Below are 17,620 nucleotides of genomic sequence, written 5' to 3'. Positions count from 1 at the left end.
ATTAAAAAAAAATAATGATCCAATTTAAAAATGAGCAAAGGAAATGAATAGACATTTTTCAAAGGAAGACATACAAATGGGACAAAAGGTACATGAAAAAATGCTCAGCAACACTAATCATCAGAGTGATGCAAATCAAAACCATACTGAGATATCATCTCACTCCAGTTAGACTGTCCATTATTAAAAAGACCAGGAATAACAAATGCTGGTAAAGATGCCATGAAAGGAGAACTATTCTACACTCTTGGTGGGACTGTAAATTAGCACAGCCATTATGGAAAACAGTATGGAGGTGCCTTAAATAACTACAGATAGAACTACCATATGATCCAGCAATCCCACTACTGGGTATATATATCCAGCAGACTGTAAATCATCATTTCAAAGGGATATCTGCACTCCCATGTTCATCACAGCTCTATTTACAATAGCCAAAATACGGAACAAACCTAAGTGTCCATCGAGGGATGACTGGCTAAGGAAAATGTGGTATATATACACAATGGAATACTACTCAGTCATAAAAAAGAATGAAATTCTGCCATTTGCAGCAACATAGATGAGTCTGGAGAAAATAATGTTAAGCGAAATAAGCCAGACAAGGAAAGAGAAATAGTGCACTTATTTCTTTGTTTCATCCTTCTGAATAAAAAAAATACCTCTAGATTTCTCTAAATAGGTATTACACATTGCCATAAGTTATTAAGTAAATCAACTGATAATTTGAGGCTGCAAATAAACACTGGCAAAAACCTTATCTTTCCTGGACTTCAATTTAAAACCAAAAATAATTTATAAAGAAGACATGTGACATTGCATTTTATTGCACAAAACATCAAATTTCCTGTGGAATCAGCAATATTCCAAACATGAAAGATTTTGCTAGGAAAGGACATTTCTCATCCTTGTTTTATTTCTTTAATTATAATCATAAATGATAAAGTGTCATCCTGCCAGAACACCTTTATTCTCAGAGCATTCTAATTAAACATGTATGAATACTTCCTCTAGTGGAGAAACACAGTCTTAAATTTTGAACAAGATTAAATGATAAGTAATTGGTCTGGTCTCTGGTATTACATACCCTGCAATGAAAAATATTTTTGATAATTTCTCTCACTTTGCTGTTTTACCATTAAGTGAGTCACTTTACTGGAGAAAGTACCTTATTCTGTAGAGTACATTATGCCTGGTTGAATCATCTATGTGGAAGACATGGTTGGGCGGATACCAGATCCTTTCTGTTTCACTCATTAAAGCAAACATATTATGATACACAGGTGTGATACCTAGAAAAGAAGCAGAAAAAGAAATGATTACAGATAGTTAACAGAATATTTACATAACATCTACAATTTGTAATGGGGTTGAAGTAACAACTCGAAATCAGAACAAAATGCCATAGCAGTTGAAATCTTTTAGTACAACACCACTTACAACTAAATCCTTAATCAAATACCTTTTTTTAAACATACTTTAAAAAATGACTGCTCGGACCCTTTCAAGCAGATTCTTAAAAAACATTTTATCCTGTTCTTTTGGTTGTTCTCTTCTCTGAAAAAAGATTGACTCAAATTTACAATTTTCTCTTAACTGGAGGTGGAAGTTCATTCGTGTGTGTGTGTGTGTTTTAATTGATATTGAGGGTATCAAATCACTAAAATATTTAGAAGTCATTGGACACTTTTAAAAGAATAATGACAGTTTTATTTTAAAATGTCAAGTTTTAGGGCCGGTCCTGTGGCGCACTCGGGAGAGTGCAGCGCTTGGGAGCGCAGCGGCACTCTCCCCGCGGGTTCGGATCCTATATAGGAATGGCGGTGCGCTCACTGGCTGAGTGCAGTGTGGGCGACACTAAGCCAAGGGTTGCAATCCCCTTACCGGTGACAAAAAATTAAATAAATAAATAAAAACATGTTAAAAAATAAAAAAATAAAAAAAATAATAATAAAATGTCAAGTTTTATACAAAACTCTAGTAATTATATCCTTTTCACTATTTAAAATTACGATAACAAATTTTAAATATCAAGTTAAAATGTGCAAGGGTATGTGATATTTTCAAAGATATTTTAGAAGGTACATTAATGAAGTGTTGAAAACCACTGAACTAAAATCCAATAGAATACCTAGGCCACACAATAATGCGTATTATTTTCAAGCCCATATAGGACATTCACACATACACATACATGCACACAAACATATACAACAATCATGTGGAACTCAAGACGAGCCTCCACAAATGCCAGAGAACAATCATACATACTATGTTCTTTAACCAATTAAATTAAATCAGTAACAAATATGTAAAAATAATTTTTTAATCCTATATATTTGAAAACAATCCTCACAGATATAAAAAGTATTGAATTTTTATTCTCGTGATGCTTTCATTCTTTTCCTCTGTGGATAGAAATGCCATAAATGATACACTGACAACAAACATTTAAATTCTGAATTTAAATTAACATGACTGTCTACTTATAGATGTACAATAATTTCAGTAAGCTACATATAAAATAATTATTCAGTAACAACTTTTAAACTGTATCCTGGCATTCATTCTTTTACTTACAAATACTTCTACATACCTCAGAGGTCAATGGTAAAATTTTAACAGAAATTAAAAAGCATTTATAAAGAATGATGATTATCTAATACTATGTATTAAAAATTGTGGAATACAACTGAAGTGATACGCAAGAGGAAAAGTTATAGCTTTAACCTGCTTACACTAGAAAATAACAGACAATGATCTAAATATCTAACTAAGTACATTAAAAAACAGAGTAATTCCAAAGACAGTTGAAAGACAACATGATGAAGAGTAGAAGTTAACAGAAAATAAAGATTCAATAAAATAAAAGACAATTCTTTGCAATGACTAACAAGATAAAGAAGCCTTTTATCAAGTGTGATAAGGAAAAAAAGAGGCACAGATAAACACTAAGAAGTTTTTTAAAACATAATTATAGATTATGAAGACAGAGTGCTAGAACATTATTATGCTAATAAATTTGAAAATGTGGACAAGATGGACAATTTTGGGAAAAATATAACTTCAAAAAAGATTTAAGAATAAGAAACTTCAATAGAACTATAACCATTAAAAACTGAATCTACACACTTAATAAAAATGGAGAAGAAAGGTAGAAGAAGGAGGAAAGAGAAAGAAGAAAAAAATAAGAAAAAAGGAAAATAAAAACCATCAGGCCTAGATGAGATTTATATGAGTTCAACCAAACATGAAAGACAATTACACCTTAAATATACTATTATAGATAATAGAAAAAGAGAAAACAGAAGTTGACACATTAAATGAGTTTAGTTTGACCATGATACCAAAACTAGACAAAGATATTATGAAAACGTAACGTTGCTACCCAAAATAGAAAAAAAAAAAAAATCCTAAACTGAATACCAGCAAACTAAATCTGACAATATTTCATTTAAAAAATTATGACAAAGTTCATTTATCCTAAGATTGCAGAGATGGTTAAATTAGAAAAATGTATTAGTTTAATTCATCACAATAACATATTAGAGAATTATGGGAAAATGATAAATTTGAAATTTGACTGGTGAGTAAGTACACTGGTACATATTTTATTTTTATATACAAAATATTACTTGAAATATTTTATAATAATAAAATCAGGATTAAAAAGAAAAAAATGGAAATAAGTTATTCACAGGAGAGAAAATCCACATGACTAATAAACATGTGAAAGGATGTGTAATACCTAATACTGAAGGAAATGAAAATTAAAATTATGTGATAGACTTTATACCACACATTCACTTAACAAAAATAATAAGAGGAATAACACCTAGTGGTGAATCACAGTGAAAAGGGTACTGTGTAATAGTATTGCTAGAAATGTAAACTGGTGTAGTTTCTGAGAGAGCAATACTCATACATTTGTGAGAAGTCAATGCCTATAAAAATTTAAAACAACCCTTCAATCCAGCAATCTCTCCTGTGTACTCCTAAAAGTACAATATAGTGATAAGAAAATGGAAACCAAAAAACATAAATGCAAGAGCAGAAGATATGAAAAAATTGTAGTAGTATAATCCATGCTATGGACTATTATAAAATTCAATAAAAAGAATGAGTTAGTGCAAAAAATAGTTGGCTTGAATAGATTTTGTACAATGTATCTTTTCATAAGAAAAGCAAGACACACACAAGAATACATGACATGATTCTATTATATAAAGTAATGGTCTCAAAATCTTAATAACTGTTTGTATGGTAGAGGGAAGGGTGGAACTGGGTGTCCATATATGATTACATGATCATGGAGAAACTATGAAAACATTCACAAGAGATTATTGCTCCAGTTACCAGGATGGGACTAAGGGAAAAGGAAGGTAGGAGTATAGTGGAAAAGAAACTTCATTTTTTAAGAGAATTCATTATATAGAAGCAGCAAACATGTCAAAAAGAAAGAAAAGTGAAAGAAATAAAACAAAAAAAATAAGAAAGAAAAAAGATATTAATTGATACCAAGATACAGGTACACCCTGTAAATCATCTTCAAACTACAGAGAATGATGGTTTATAAAATTATAACCATAAGTTGACAGGAAATAATACCATTCAAATAACTTCACAAATGGTTATTTTACTATTTTAATCTAGGCTAATTCTGCATTGAAAAAGTTTTTTAAACTTTAAAATTTGAATATCATCATCTAATCAATCAAGTAGTTAGCATCATAATCTCATGTCTCTGTGCCTTGCACATACCAATTCTTTTACATAGAAGGTACTACCTCTCCTCTATCCACAGAATGTTTGGTATAGCCAGTGTTCTAGTTACATAAGAGACACAGTGGGAGATGAAACTGCCCTGGAAGGTGCCATAAAAGACCTGATGTCAGATTACCTTGGAAAGAGAAAACACTGGGAAGAGAACTTAAAACACTAGCATTTAGTTTAAATATAATCACCCAAATAAAATTTTAATCACTATTCTTAGCATATAATACGAATTTTTTTTTTTTTTTTTTTTTTAGAATAAGATGATGTCATGACTTTTCAAACAATAGAGCAATTACACAAAGCAGGAAAAGTGAATTCATATTCAGGACTTTTTGACATGATGAATAATGGTTTCTTAAGAATAGGTAGCCCTGAAAACAAGTAAAGACGACAGTGCTTATAGTCATGTTTAATCACACTATTTCCTTGTTCCAAAATTGCAATTATATATTATACTTATTCCATTTTTTTTCTTAGTAGTTCATGTTAATTGGATTGTTCTAGAAATGAAGAAAAAGTAGTGAAACAATGTTTGAGACACACTTTATACTGAAAATACAGGACCTCAAAGAAACCTCAGAGTCATTTTTAACTCCCTTACTTTCCCTTCACACCAAGACCAAATTCTTTTTACTCTTATCTGCTAAAATCACTTCAGTGTGTTTCTTCTTTCCTGGGCCATTACCAGAATTGTGATTTCAGTTCCATACTCCAGAGCAAGAAAAGTCATCATTCCACTAATATTAACAGAGTCCCTATTCTATAATAGGCACAGGCAGGTACTGGAAATACAGAAATGAAAAAGAGTGCCTAACTTTAAGGGTCTCACAATATAGTAGATGGGACAGAGAAGCCATTGGAGAATTACAATTCAAGAGGCTAAGTGCAATGATAGTAAAGACCACAGAAAAACAGGGAAGTACAGAGGAGAGGTAAAAAATTTATCAAGAGGGGCAAGTGGAGAAAAGACTTCAATGGAGGCTTCTGAAAAGATAATACATAAGCTGAAAGCACATCGGGATTTAGCTATTCTATGTAGTTCTAGGCAGAAGACATAAAATATACATAGGCATGGAGGTAGGAGTGTGCATTAGCTGCAAATGCTCCTGAAGTTAAAATAGTTAAGGTCACAGGTTTGGATCCCCATACCATAAAGCTGCCAAAAGAAAAAAAGAAAAGAGAGGTGCTATATAGCATAGTAGGAGCATAACCTGGTTGGGTCAAGATATGCCTAGTGTCCCAGAATAATTATTAATAGCATATCTTTTCATCTCAAATGTTTTCTAGTTTAAAAGTAGTAACCTAGTGCTGTGAATTGATTGAACTGTGCCCCTCAAGGTTTATTTATTGGAAGCTTAATCCCCACTGTAACCGATGAGGATGGGAAACCCTATTATGGTAATTGAAAGGTGGTGCCTTGAAGAGGTGATTAGATTGTAGAACCATGCCTTAGTGAATTAAAAATGGTGGTCAGGGGCATAGTTTGGAGGGCTTTAAAAGAAGAGAAAGGAGAGTCTGTCTCTCCCTGTTCTCTCTCTGCTTCCACCATCTTGCAATGTGAGACCCCTGGGTCCCTGTTGCCACCACCAAGGCCTTCACCAGCTGTGTTCCCTGCACTGTGGACTTCCCAGACTCCAAAACTGTACGCAATAAATTGTTTTCTTTATAAATCACCCAGTTTCAGGTATTTTCTTAAAAGCAACAGAAAGAGACTAGTTATATAGCATAAGCTTAAAGTCAGATATGGGTTAAGTCTAAGCTCAGCCACATACTAGCTAGGTAAACTTGTGACAGTTAATCTCTCTAGGCCTCTGTTCTGTCATCTGTAGAATAAGGACAAAAATCCCAAGCTCATAAGATCGTTGGAAGGATAAACTGTGATAACATGATTAAAGTGTTTAGCAAAGCATATGGCACATGAGATAGGTTCCATTGTAAAGATCCCAGGAGTATGTGCTATCTGGGCTTCATAAGCTACATAAGTAAATAGGGTTATTTTTGTTTATTTGTTTCCCCTAACTGAATCAACTAGAACAATACTTTCCTAACTTTAATGTGTACAAGAATAACCTGGGGATTGTGTTAAAATAAATCATTTTTCAGTAGGTCTGAGATGGGGCCTGAGATTCTGCATTTTTAACAGGCTCCCTGGTGATATTGACATTGCTAATCCATGGGCCAATAGTTGGACTGAACAGCACACTATACCCTATAGAAACAGGATGATTCAACATGAGGACAAATCAATATCCAAATTGAAGCACCAAAAAATAATAGAATGGAAAAAACAGAAGTGAGTATAAAAAAACATGTGAGACATGTCAAACAGAACTAATTTACACATTAACTTAAGAGATAACAGTCAAGAATTTTCCAAAGCTAAATAGACATTGAACTACAAATTCAACAAACTCATACAGCCCCAAGCAGGATAAACAAAGAAAATAACACATAAGTATACCACAGTCAAACTGCTGAAGATGAACATTAGAAAGAAAAATCTTAACAGTAGCCAGAGAATAGAAACATAGTAACTTCAAAGGTGAAATAAAAAGATTGACAGGTAGCTTTTCAACAAAACCATGGAAGCCAAAAGACAATGAAATGACATCTTGAAAGCACTAAATGGAAAAAAAAAAAAAAAAAAAAAGCCAACGTAGAATCATACACCCTATGAAAATGTCTTTCAAAAAGGAAGGCAAAAAAAGACATTTTCAGATAAACAAGAGCTAAAGGAATTTGTCACCAGCAGATCTGAAATACAACAATACTAAAAGTACTTCTTTGGACTGAAGAGAAATTATGACAGATGGAAGTTTGGAACCAAAGGAAAGAATAAAAAAGAGTAAATTAAAAGAATAAGGACTATTTAAAGCAACAATAATATAAGTGCCTTGTGTGGTTAATGATGTATACAGAAGTAAAATACAGCAATAACACAAAAAGTGAAAAGAAGTAAACGGAGCTAAGCTGTTGTAAAGTTCTTGAATTGTCTGGAAAATAACATATTAGCTTAAGATTGTAATAAACCAAAAGTGTACATTGTAATCTCTAGGGTAACAACTAAAAGAATTACATAAAAACCATAACAAATAAATATAATATAAAGGGAAAAAAATAAAAGATACTTGATCAATCTTTAAAAAGGTAGAAGAGAAGAAAAACAAAATAAAAACAGATAAAAAAATAGAAGTAATAGATTTAAACACAATTATGTCAGTAATTACATGAGATGTAAATATAAGCAAGCCAATTAAAATACATAGCCTATCTGTATGGATTACAAAAAACAAAAACAAAATAAACTTTTGTTATTTACAGGAGACACATTTTAAATGTAAGATGATAGATTAAAAGTAAAAAAGGAAAATTGTACACAATGCAAACAGAAATCAATAGAAACACAGTAAGTGAACATTTACATTGAACAAACTAAACTTTAAGGAAAAAGTATTAGTTGAGATAAAAATGAATACTTCACAGTGATAAGTGGGTCAATTCAACAGGAAGACATAAAAATATTAAATTAAATTTGTATGTAACTAATAAATGGCTTCAAAATACATGAAGCAAAAACTGATAGAACCAGAAGGAGAAACAAATTCAAAATCTCTCAAAAACCAGAAGACAAAAAATATAGGGATCTAAAACTATTAACCAACTTACGTAGAGAACACTACACCTAGCAAGTGCATAATATACAGTTTTCAAATGCATGTGAAAATTTTAACAAAACAGTTGATAATCTAAGTCACAAAGAAAGTCTCAACAAATTTCAGAGGACTGAAATTATACAGAGTATACACTCTGACCATAAAAAATGTATAAATCAGTAACAAGAATAATTTTTAAATCCCCAAAAGAAATCAGTATTCAGGTTTGATACAATATACCTAAAATATCCAGTTTTTAACAAAAACACTATGAGACATGCAAAGGAACAGAAAAGTGTAATCCATACACAGGAAATAAGAAAGACGACACTCTTATGAGAGGACCCAGACATGAGATTTAACAAACAGAGACTTCAAAGCAGTTATTACAAATATATTCAAAGTACTAAAGGAAAACATGATTACAAAAATAAAAGAAGAGTAACATCAGTGAAGATGGTGGAATAGGTAGCTCCAAGGACCTACTTATCCCTCCACTGAAATACAAAAAATTGAGTAAAACCTGTCAGAGTTAACTTCATAAGAACTCTGAAAATAGTCAAAGATATGCAGCAACAAAGCAAATGCTGAATGAAGAAAACAGCAACTCAAAAATACTGGAAAGTTTTGCAATATTTTTTACCCCTTACCCCACTCCCTTCTCACTTCAGTAAGGTCACGAAGATGACAACTGGTCTTCCCACTTCAGAACTTTTGTCCCTGGCTCTGCAGTAAACAAAGCCAACCTAATCTCAAAGAACTGTTTTTCTCTCTTTTGATCTGACTGGGGATGGACTGATCTTTAGTTTCAGCACAAGCAGGAAGAAAAGGCTAAGACAGTTGTAAATGGACCAACAAAACTTTGAAGGAGTACCCCAAAACAGAGCCAATCTGCAAAGACTGGGAGAGTATTTTGTTCTTTTCTCTTCTTTTATTTTGGCTCTAGGAATTCAAAGAAATCTCTGTCAAACAAAATCTGATTATGAGCTAAAGGATGAGAGATTTCAGCAACTACACAAGGCAAAGAATATAGACTTTATAAATACAGTTTAGAAAAGTCACTAAACAACTACCACTAAAAGCAAGTAACAAAAACAAACACTGAGACAGAGGGATTGAATTTCCAGAGTTATCACATTCTAACATTTGAAATATTCAATATTTCAATGTTCAACAAAAAATAATCAGTGAAAGAAACAAGAAAGTAAGCCCGTTTCCAAAAGAAATTTTTAAAAAATCTGTCCCTTAGGAACAAAGATGTTGAATTTACTAGACAAAGATTTGAAATCAGCTCCATTAATATGTTCCAAGAGGTAAAGGAAGCCATGGACAATGAGCTAAAGGAAACCAGGAGAAGAATATATAAAAAATAGAAAGTTATCAATAAAGACAGAGATAGTGGAGACTTCCAGTCAAGGTGGCAAAATAGCCAGTCCCCAGGGTCACTCTCTCCCACAAATCAACTAATTTACAACTACTAAAAAGCAATGACATCCAAGCTGGGGCCACTAGAGCCCAGGGTAAGAGGAGGAGAGACCTACAGATTTCATGAAGGCAGGAAAAGCATGATGAGAGAAAGAAAGAATCGCTCCCACCATTTCAAGCCCCGGCCACTTCAAGGCTGGAGCTGGTGAGCACACGGAGCAGGCACTGGCAAAAGCTGAAGCTGTGCCCTTCTTATGAAGTTGCTTGGAGGGAGCAGGGAAGAAGACAGTCTTTGTGGCCCCCAGGCCAGCAAGACCACTAACAGGGTTCGCACAGACCCACATAGGAGTAAGGAGCTATAACAACTGAAAAAAGGAGTCACTCAGAGGCCAGTGAGTCATTGCAAGGGACTGGCCCACGACCTATCTATTGGAAAGTGTTTGGAGTATAGGCAGTTGGAGAGATGGGCCCACCAGGGGAATATTGGGGCACAGCAAGGACAGCTGATCTGCCCTCCAATGAGCACAGGCCCGCTCTGTGTAGACTAGTCAGGAATATCGACCAGTAGGGGGTGCAGTTTGCTGAAAAGACTCTGGTACAGATCAGAGTTTCTACACAAGCCAGGTGTACTGGATCTCACAAGACCCAGAAGTACCTACAAAGTCAACCATTAAAACCTGAGCTGCACAAAAAGCCTTCTCCAGGGAATCAGCAGCAAAGCAGCCATTTAGCTCAACTACAAGACTCAAGTGCTGGTCCCCAGAGGAACATTTTAGAAGTAAGCAAAGGAAAACAAATTAGTTCCAGTGCACAGTTTAAGTGCTGGGAATAGTGAATAATCCAACGCAGAACTGAGAGAAAAAATAAAATACCCACAGACAAGAGACAAAGTTTGATATTAACTAGAAAAGGTCTCACATTACCAAAGAACACCTATAAAACCTGGAAGGACTGGAAGACCTCTGGGATCCCAAGCCAGGTAAAGGGAGGGCTAGGGGTCTCAGCCATGTCCCCTGGCACCTGCAACTAGCCCAGTGACAACCACTGAATCACCACAGCAAGTGCCATGGGCTCCTGAGCCAGGGATGTTGGGGGTCCTGAGCCTCGGCCATGCCCCGCCGACACATGCAACCAGTCTAGCACTGACCACCCAGTCACCACAGAAAGCACTCCAGGCCCCAAACTGGGGTGGTGGGAGGCTGAGGGCCTCAGCAACACCCCACTGACACAAACAGCCCAGTGATGACCACCTAGCCACCACAGGAAGTGTCCTGGGCTCCCTAGCTGGGGTGGTGAGGGACTGAGGGCTTCAGCCATACCCCCCTGATATCTGCATCCAGCCCAGCAACAACCAAGCCATCACTGGAAGCCCCCTGGTATCCCCTGCAGGAATGATGGGGGTGCCATGGGCCTCAACCATGCTCCCTCTCCTTTCTCCTTCTCCCACCCTATTTGCTTGCTCCTTCCCATTTCTCCCTCCCCTGCAACTGCTCCACAACATCTTAGAATGTAAAAAAATAGTAATATTAATAGATAAACTTAAAAAAAAGACAGTATAAAAAGAGAAATTCTGGAGGAAAGAAGTACAATAACTAAAATTAAAAGTTCATTATAGGGTTTCAAAAGCAAATTTAAACAGATATAAGAAAGAATCAACTAACTCAAAGATAGGTAAACTGAAATGATCCAGTCTTAAAATCAAAAAACAAAAAAAACAAAAAAACAACAAAAAAAAATGGACAAAGCCTAACAGATCTTTGGGACACCATCAAGTGTACCAACATGCAAATAACAGGATTCCTAGAGGGACAGCAGGCAGGAGGAGGGAAAGAATATTTGAAGAATAATGGCCCCAAACTCCCAAAATTTGATGAAAATCATCAATGTACAAATAGAAGAACCCTAACAAACTCCAAGAAGATGGATAAATGCAGAGTGATGCACTCCAAGACACACTGAAATCAAATTCTCAGAAGCCAAGAATAAAGACAGAATCTTGAAAACAACAAGAAGTGACTCATTACTTACAAAAAACCCTTAATAAGACTAACAGTCAATATCTCATCAAAAACCATGGAGGTAATAAGATAATGGGACAACATATTTAAAGAGCTCAAAGAAAAAATATCAAAGAATTTTCTAAATGGCAAAATGATCCTTCAGAAATAAAGGAAAAGACTGCAAACTAGAGGTGCCCAACACACATTCCTCCAACAGAAAGGGACCAGAGCAAGGGATAAACAGCTAAGTACAGGAGAGAGCATCAGTGGGAGAGCATGGGAGGGCCATGGGAGCCTGGCAAGGACACTGTAAAGCATAAAAACCAAGCAGGGTGCTGGAGAGAGGAGAAAGAGGTATGTGGATTCAGCTCCACCACATCTCCAACACCAGGGTTAGTACAGGAGAAAATCTCCTTTGTGGTGAAAAGAATCTGCTTGGTCATAAACACTTCACAGTGGCAACCCTGCTCTTGCTTGTGCCCCAGCCAGCCCCCATCTCTGCTGTAGCTGCCTGCATCATTGACTAGTCACAGAGCTATGGCCCTACTCCCCATGCAGGAGTTTGTTGTATGCAGCAAATCCCACTGTGCAGCCCACAATAACCACATGGCCCAGCCTAGCTGCCCATGAGGCCCCACCTGCCTTTGTGGGCCCAGGCATCCAGACACCTCTGTGGGTCCAGATGCCTGCACAATGCCATTTGCCACGCTGCCTGCATGGCCCCACCTACCTGTGTAGACCCACTTGCCTGCATGGCCCCAAATGCCTGGCCAGTTGGCACCTCCCAGAACTACTAAGTCTAAATAGAACTAGTGAGTCTACCCAGAACAACTGAGTCTACTCAGAACTACTGAGACTACTCAGAACCAAAACTAAGATACCCCACCCCAAGGACAAAATAAAACACATCTACAGGAGGGAGTCTGCTCCCCTAAAAGCCACCCAGAGTAACAGAAGAAGCAACTGCTCTACAAGATAGCCAGACATCAATGTAGGGATACTAGAAATACACACACACACACAAAAGAAGATGTGACATCACCAAAGGAATACTATAATTCTCAAATACCACACTCAAAAGACATGGTCTGGTGAAATGAATTAAAAACCTGGACCCAACTATATACTGCCTACAAGAAATACACCTCATGTATAAAGACTCACAAACTAATAGTGAAGGGATGGAAAAAGATATGTCACACAAATGGAAACCAAAACAAGCAGGAGTAGATATTTTTATATTGGATAAAATAGACTTTAAACCAAAAACTATAAAAGGAGACAAAGAAGGCCATTACACAATGATAAAGGGATCTATACACCAAGAAGACAGAACAATCATAAATATATATGCACCCAACACTGGAGCACCCAGATATACAAAGCAAACACTATTAGACCTAAACACAGAGAGAGATTCCAATATAATAATAGTTGGAGACCTCAACACCCTTATCAGTATTGAACAGAACAACTAGGCAACAAATCGTCAGAGAAACAGAGGACTTAAACTATAGTTTAGGCCAACTGGACTTGACAAACATCTACAGAACATTTCATCCAGCAACTACAGAATACACATTCTTCTCATCAGCACATGGATCATTCCACAAGATAGATAACATGTTAGGCCACAAATCAAGTATCAACAAATTCTAAAAAACTGAAATCATTTCAAGTACCTTATCAAGCCACAATAGAATAAAACAAGACATCAATAACAAGTGAAACAGTGAAAAAACCATGACTACATGAAAATTAAGCAACATGCTCCTGACAACCTATGGGTCAAAGAAGAAATTAAACATGAATCAAAAAAATTTCTTGAAACCAATGAAAATTTTAAAAAATCATACCAAAGCATAGGATACTGCAAAAGCAGTACTAAGAGGGGATTTTATTACGACAAATTCTTATATCGAAAGAATAGAAAGACTTCAAATAAACAACCTAATTTTACACATCAAAGAACTAGAAAAACAAGAACAATCCAATCCCCAAATTACACATCAAAGAACTAGAAAAAGAAAAACAATCCAATCCGCAAATTAGTAGATGGTAAGAAATAAATAATATTAGAGCAGAACTAAATGAAATAGAGATCAATAATACAAAAGGTCAACAAAACAAAAAGTTGGTTTTTTGAGAAAGTAAACAAAATAGACAAACCATTAGCCAGAATAACTAAAAAAGGGAGAAAGCAAACTAAAATAAAAATCAGACATGAAAAAGGAGACATCACAACTGATACCACAGAAATTCAAAGAATCATTAGAGAATATTAGGAACGACTACACACCAACAAATTTGAAAACCTGGAGGCAATGGATAAATTTCTGGACACATACAAACTACTAAGACTGAGCTGGGAAGAAAAAGAAAACTGGAACAGAACAATAAGAAGCAATGAGATTGAAGCAGTAGTCAGTAGTCTTCCAACTCAGAAAAGCCCGGGACCAGATGGCTTCACTGCTGAATTCTACCAAACCTTTAAAGAGGAATTAACACCAAGTCTTTTCAAACTATTTTTAAAAACTGAAATAAAAGCCATTCTCCAAACTCATTCTATGAGGCCAGCACCTTCCTTATACCAAAATCAGACAAAAGATTCAACAACAACAAACAACTTCAGGCAAATATCCCTTGAACACAGATACAAAAATCCTCAACAAAATATTAGCAAACAGATACAGCAACACATTAAAAAGATTATACATCACGATCAAGTGGGATTCATCCCAAGGATGAAAGGATGGTGCAACACACACAAATCAATAAGTGTGATATCACACCAACATAATCAAGGATAAAAAACATATGATCATCTCAGTAGAAACAAAAAAACCATGTCAGCATCCCTTCATGATAAAGACTCCCAGCAAATTAGGTATAGACTGAAATTATCTCAACACAATAAAAGCCATATATGACAAACCCTCCACCAGTATCATCCTGAATGGGAAAAAGCTGAAAGTTATTCCCTTAAGAATAGGAATAAGATAAATCTTTATTTTATTTGCCCACTCTCACCACTCGCATTCAACACAGTATTGGAGGTACTAGCTAGAGCAATTGTGCAAAAGAAAAAAATTATGGGTATCCAGATTGGAAAAGATATCAAATTGTCCCTGCTCACAGACAACATGATCCTGCATAGTAAAAAGCCTAAAAACTCTACCAAAACTCCTACATCTGATAGATGAATTCAGTAAAGTCAAAGGATACAAAATCAATACAAAAATCAGTAGTGTTTCTATACACCAACAATGAACAGGCAGAAAAAGAAATTGAAAGCAAGTCCATTCATAATAGCTACTGTATTATTTGGTTTCTGTTGCTTATAACAAAATACCTGAACCTGGGTAATGTATAAAGAAACAGAATTTATTTCTTACAGTATCAGAACCTGGGAAGTCTAAAATCCAAGGAACACAACTGGTGAGGGCTTTTCTTGGTGGTAACTATGTGATGCAGGGTATCACATGGCAAAATGGCAAAGGAGAGGGAGAACTAAGTCCTCACTCCTCCTTTTAAAACCCTCAGAACCATGCCTATGACCACCATTTAAATCATCAATGGATTAATCCATTTATTTGGGCATGGTTCTTACAATCTGATCACCTCTCCCAGGCCCCACCTTTAAATTGCCATAATAAGATTTCCCACCCTCTTAACATCATCACAGTGAGGATTAAATTTGGGGGGACATTCAATGCACAGCAGCTACCAAAAGAATAAAATACCTAGGAATAAACTCAAGCAAGAAGGTGAAAGATCTCTACAACGAAAACTACAAAACACTGCTGAAAGAAGCTAAAGACGACACTAAAAGATGGAAAGACATTCCATGTTCATAGATTGGACGAATTAACATAAAAATGTCCACACTATCCAAAGCTATCTACACTATCAATGCAATCCCCATCAAAATACCAATGATTCTTCACAGAAATAGAAAAAAAAATTCTAGCATTCATATGGAACAACAAAAGACCCCAAACTGCCAAAGAAATCCTGAGCAAAGAATATGAAACTGGAGGCATTATGCTTCCTGACTTCAAAATATACTGTAAAGCTATAGTAACCAAACAGCATGGTACTGGCATAAAAACAGACACATGGACCAACAGAACAGAAAACCCAGAAATCAATCCATGTACTTAAAGCCAACTGATCTTTGACAAATGCACCAAGAACACACATTGGGGAAAGACAACCTATTCAATAAATGGTGCTGGGAAAACTGGATATCCATGTGTAGAAGAATAAAAGTAGACTCATATCTCTTGCCATATACCAAAACCAACTAAAAATGGATTAAAGACTTAAATATAAGACCTGAAATTAGAAAACTCCTAGAGGAAATGACTTCAGGATGTAGGACTGGACAAGGACTTTATGAATAAGTCCCCCAAAGCACAGGCAACAAAATAAAAAATAAACAAATGGGACTATATTAAACTAAAAGTTTCTACACAATTAGGAAAAAAGAAGCAAAAACACAACCTACACACTGGGAGAAAATATTTGCAAACTATAAATCTGACAAGGGATTAATATCCAGAATATACAAAGAACTCAAACAACTCAACAGTAAAAAAACCCAAAGAATCTGATTTAAAAATGGGCAAAGATGACATCCAAATGGTCAACTGATATACGAAAAATGCTCTTAAAAAAAAAAAAAAAAAGCTCAACATCACCTATTATCAGGAAAATGCAAATCAAAACCACATCAAGATATCTCACTTCAGTTAGGCTGGCTATTGTCAAAAGACAGAGAATAACAAATGCTGGAGAGGAGGTGGAGAAAGGAGACCCTTCCTTCATTGTTGGTGGGACTGTAAATTAGTACAGCCATTATAGAAAACAGTATGGAGTTTTCTCAAACAGCTACAGATAGAACTGCCATACAACCCAGCAATCCTTACTACTGGTTATATACCCAAAGGAATGGAAATCATCATGTCAAAAGGCTACCTGCTGCACTCCCATGTTTATCTCAGCTCTATTTACAAGAGCCAAGCTACGGAACCAACCGAAATGTCCATCAGTGGATGACTGGATAAGGAAAATATGGTATATACACATTGGAATACTACTCAGCTATAAAAAAGAATAAAAATCTGCCATTTACTGCAACACGGATGAGCTTAAAGAAAATTATGTTAAGTGAAATAAACCGGGCATAGAAAGAGAAATACTGCATGTCCTCACTCATAAGTGGGACATAAAAATTAAATAAGTAAGTAAATAAGAAAGAAACAAAGAGGAAAAAAAGAATCAACAATCACAACAATAAATTGAAAGTTCAGAATGGGAGAACAGAACTGGAATTACTACAACTGTCAAAGGGGGAGCGGAGGGGGAAGAGAGAAGGTGGTTAGTGAGAAATTAGTTAATGGTCACAAAGAATGACTGTGTATTGTAATGATGAATAAGCCAATTATCCTAATTTGATCATCACATATTACACAAAAGTATATATGGTCAACTGTGTACCACACAAATATGTATAATCATTTCATTGAAAAAAATTTTTTAATTAAAAAAAAAGGAATGTAAGGAAAAATGAAGACATTCCTGGATAAAAAGAAAGCTGAAAAAGTTTTTTGCTAGTATACCTTCCCTACAAGAAACACTAAAGGGTATCCTTCAGATGGATATGACAGAACACTAGACAGCAACTCAAAACCATATGAAGAAATAAAACACTGGTACAGGTAACTACATAAATAAACACAAAAGCCAGTATTAATGTGTTTT

The 17,620-nt window shown here is 35.3% G+C and overlaps 1 protein-coding gene across 2 annotated transcripts in view; it reads right to left on the bottom strand.

The window, feature by feature from the left end:
- The window catches only part of JAK2 (Janus kinase 2), a 136,061-nt gene that overhangs the window by 72,461 nt on the left and 45,980 nt on the right, over positions 1–17,620 (bottom strand). For both annotated transcript variants that reach the window (XM_063080689.1, XM_063080690.1), the window contains exon 4: positions 1,169–1,292. In XM_063080689.1, coding sequence (XP_062936759.1) covers positions 1,169–1,292 — 124 coding nt within the window. The remainder of the gene's footprint in view (positions 1–1,168; positions 1,293–17,620) is intronic.

This window comes from Cynocephalus volans, chromosome 16 (assembly GCF_027409185.1).
Source record: "Cynocephalus volans isolate mCynVol1 chromosome 16, mCynVol1.pri, whole genome shotgun sequence".
In the NCBI taxonomy this organism is placed as follows: Eukaryota; Metazoa; Chordata; class Mammalia; order Dermoptera; family Cynocephalidae; genus Cynocephalus; species Cynocephalus volans.
This window is presented reverse-complemented; position numbering and strand designations above follow the sequence as displayed.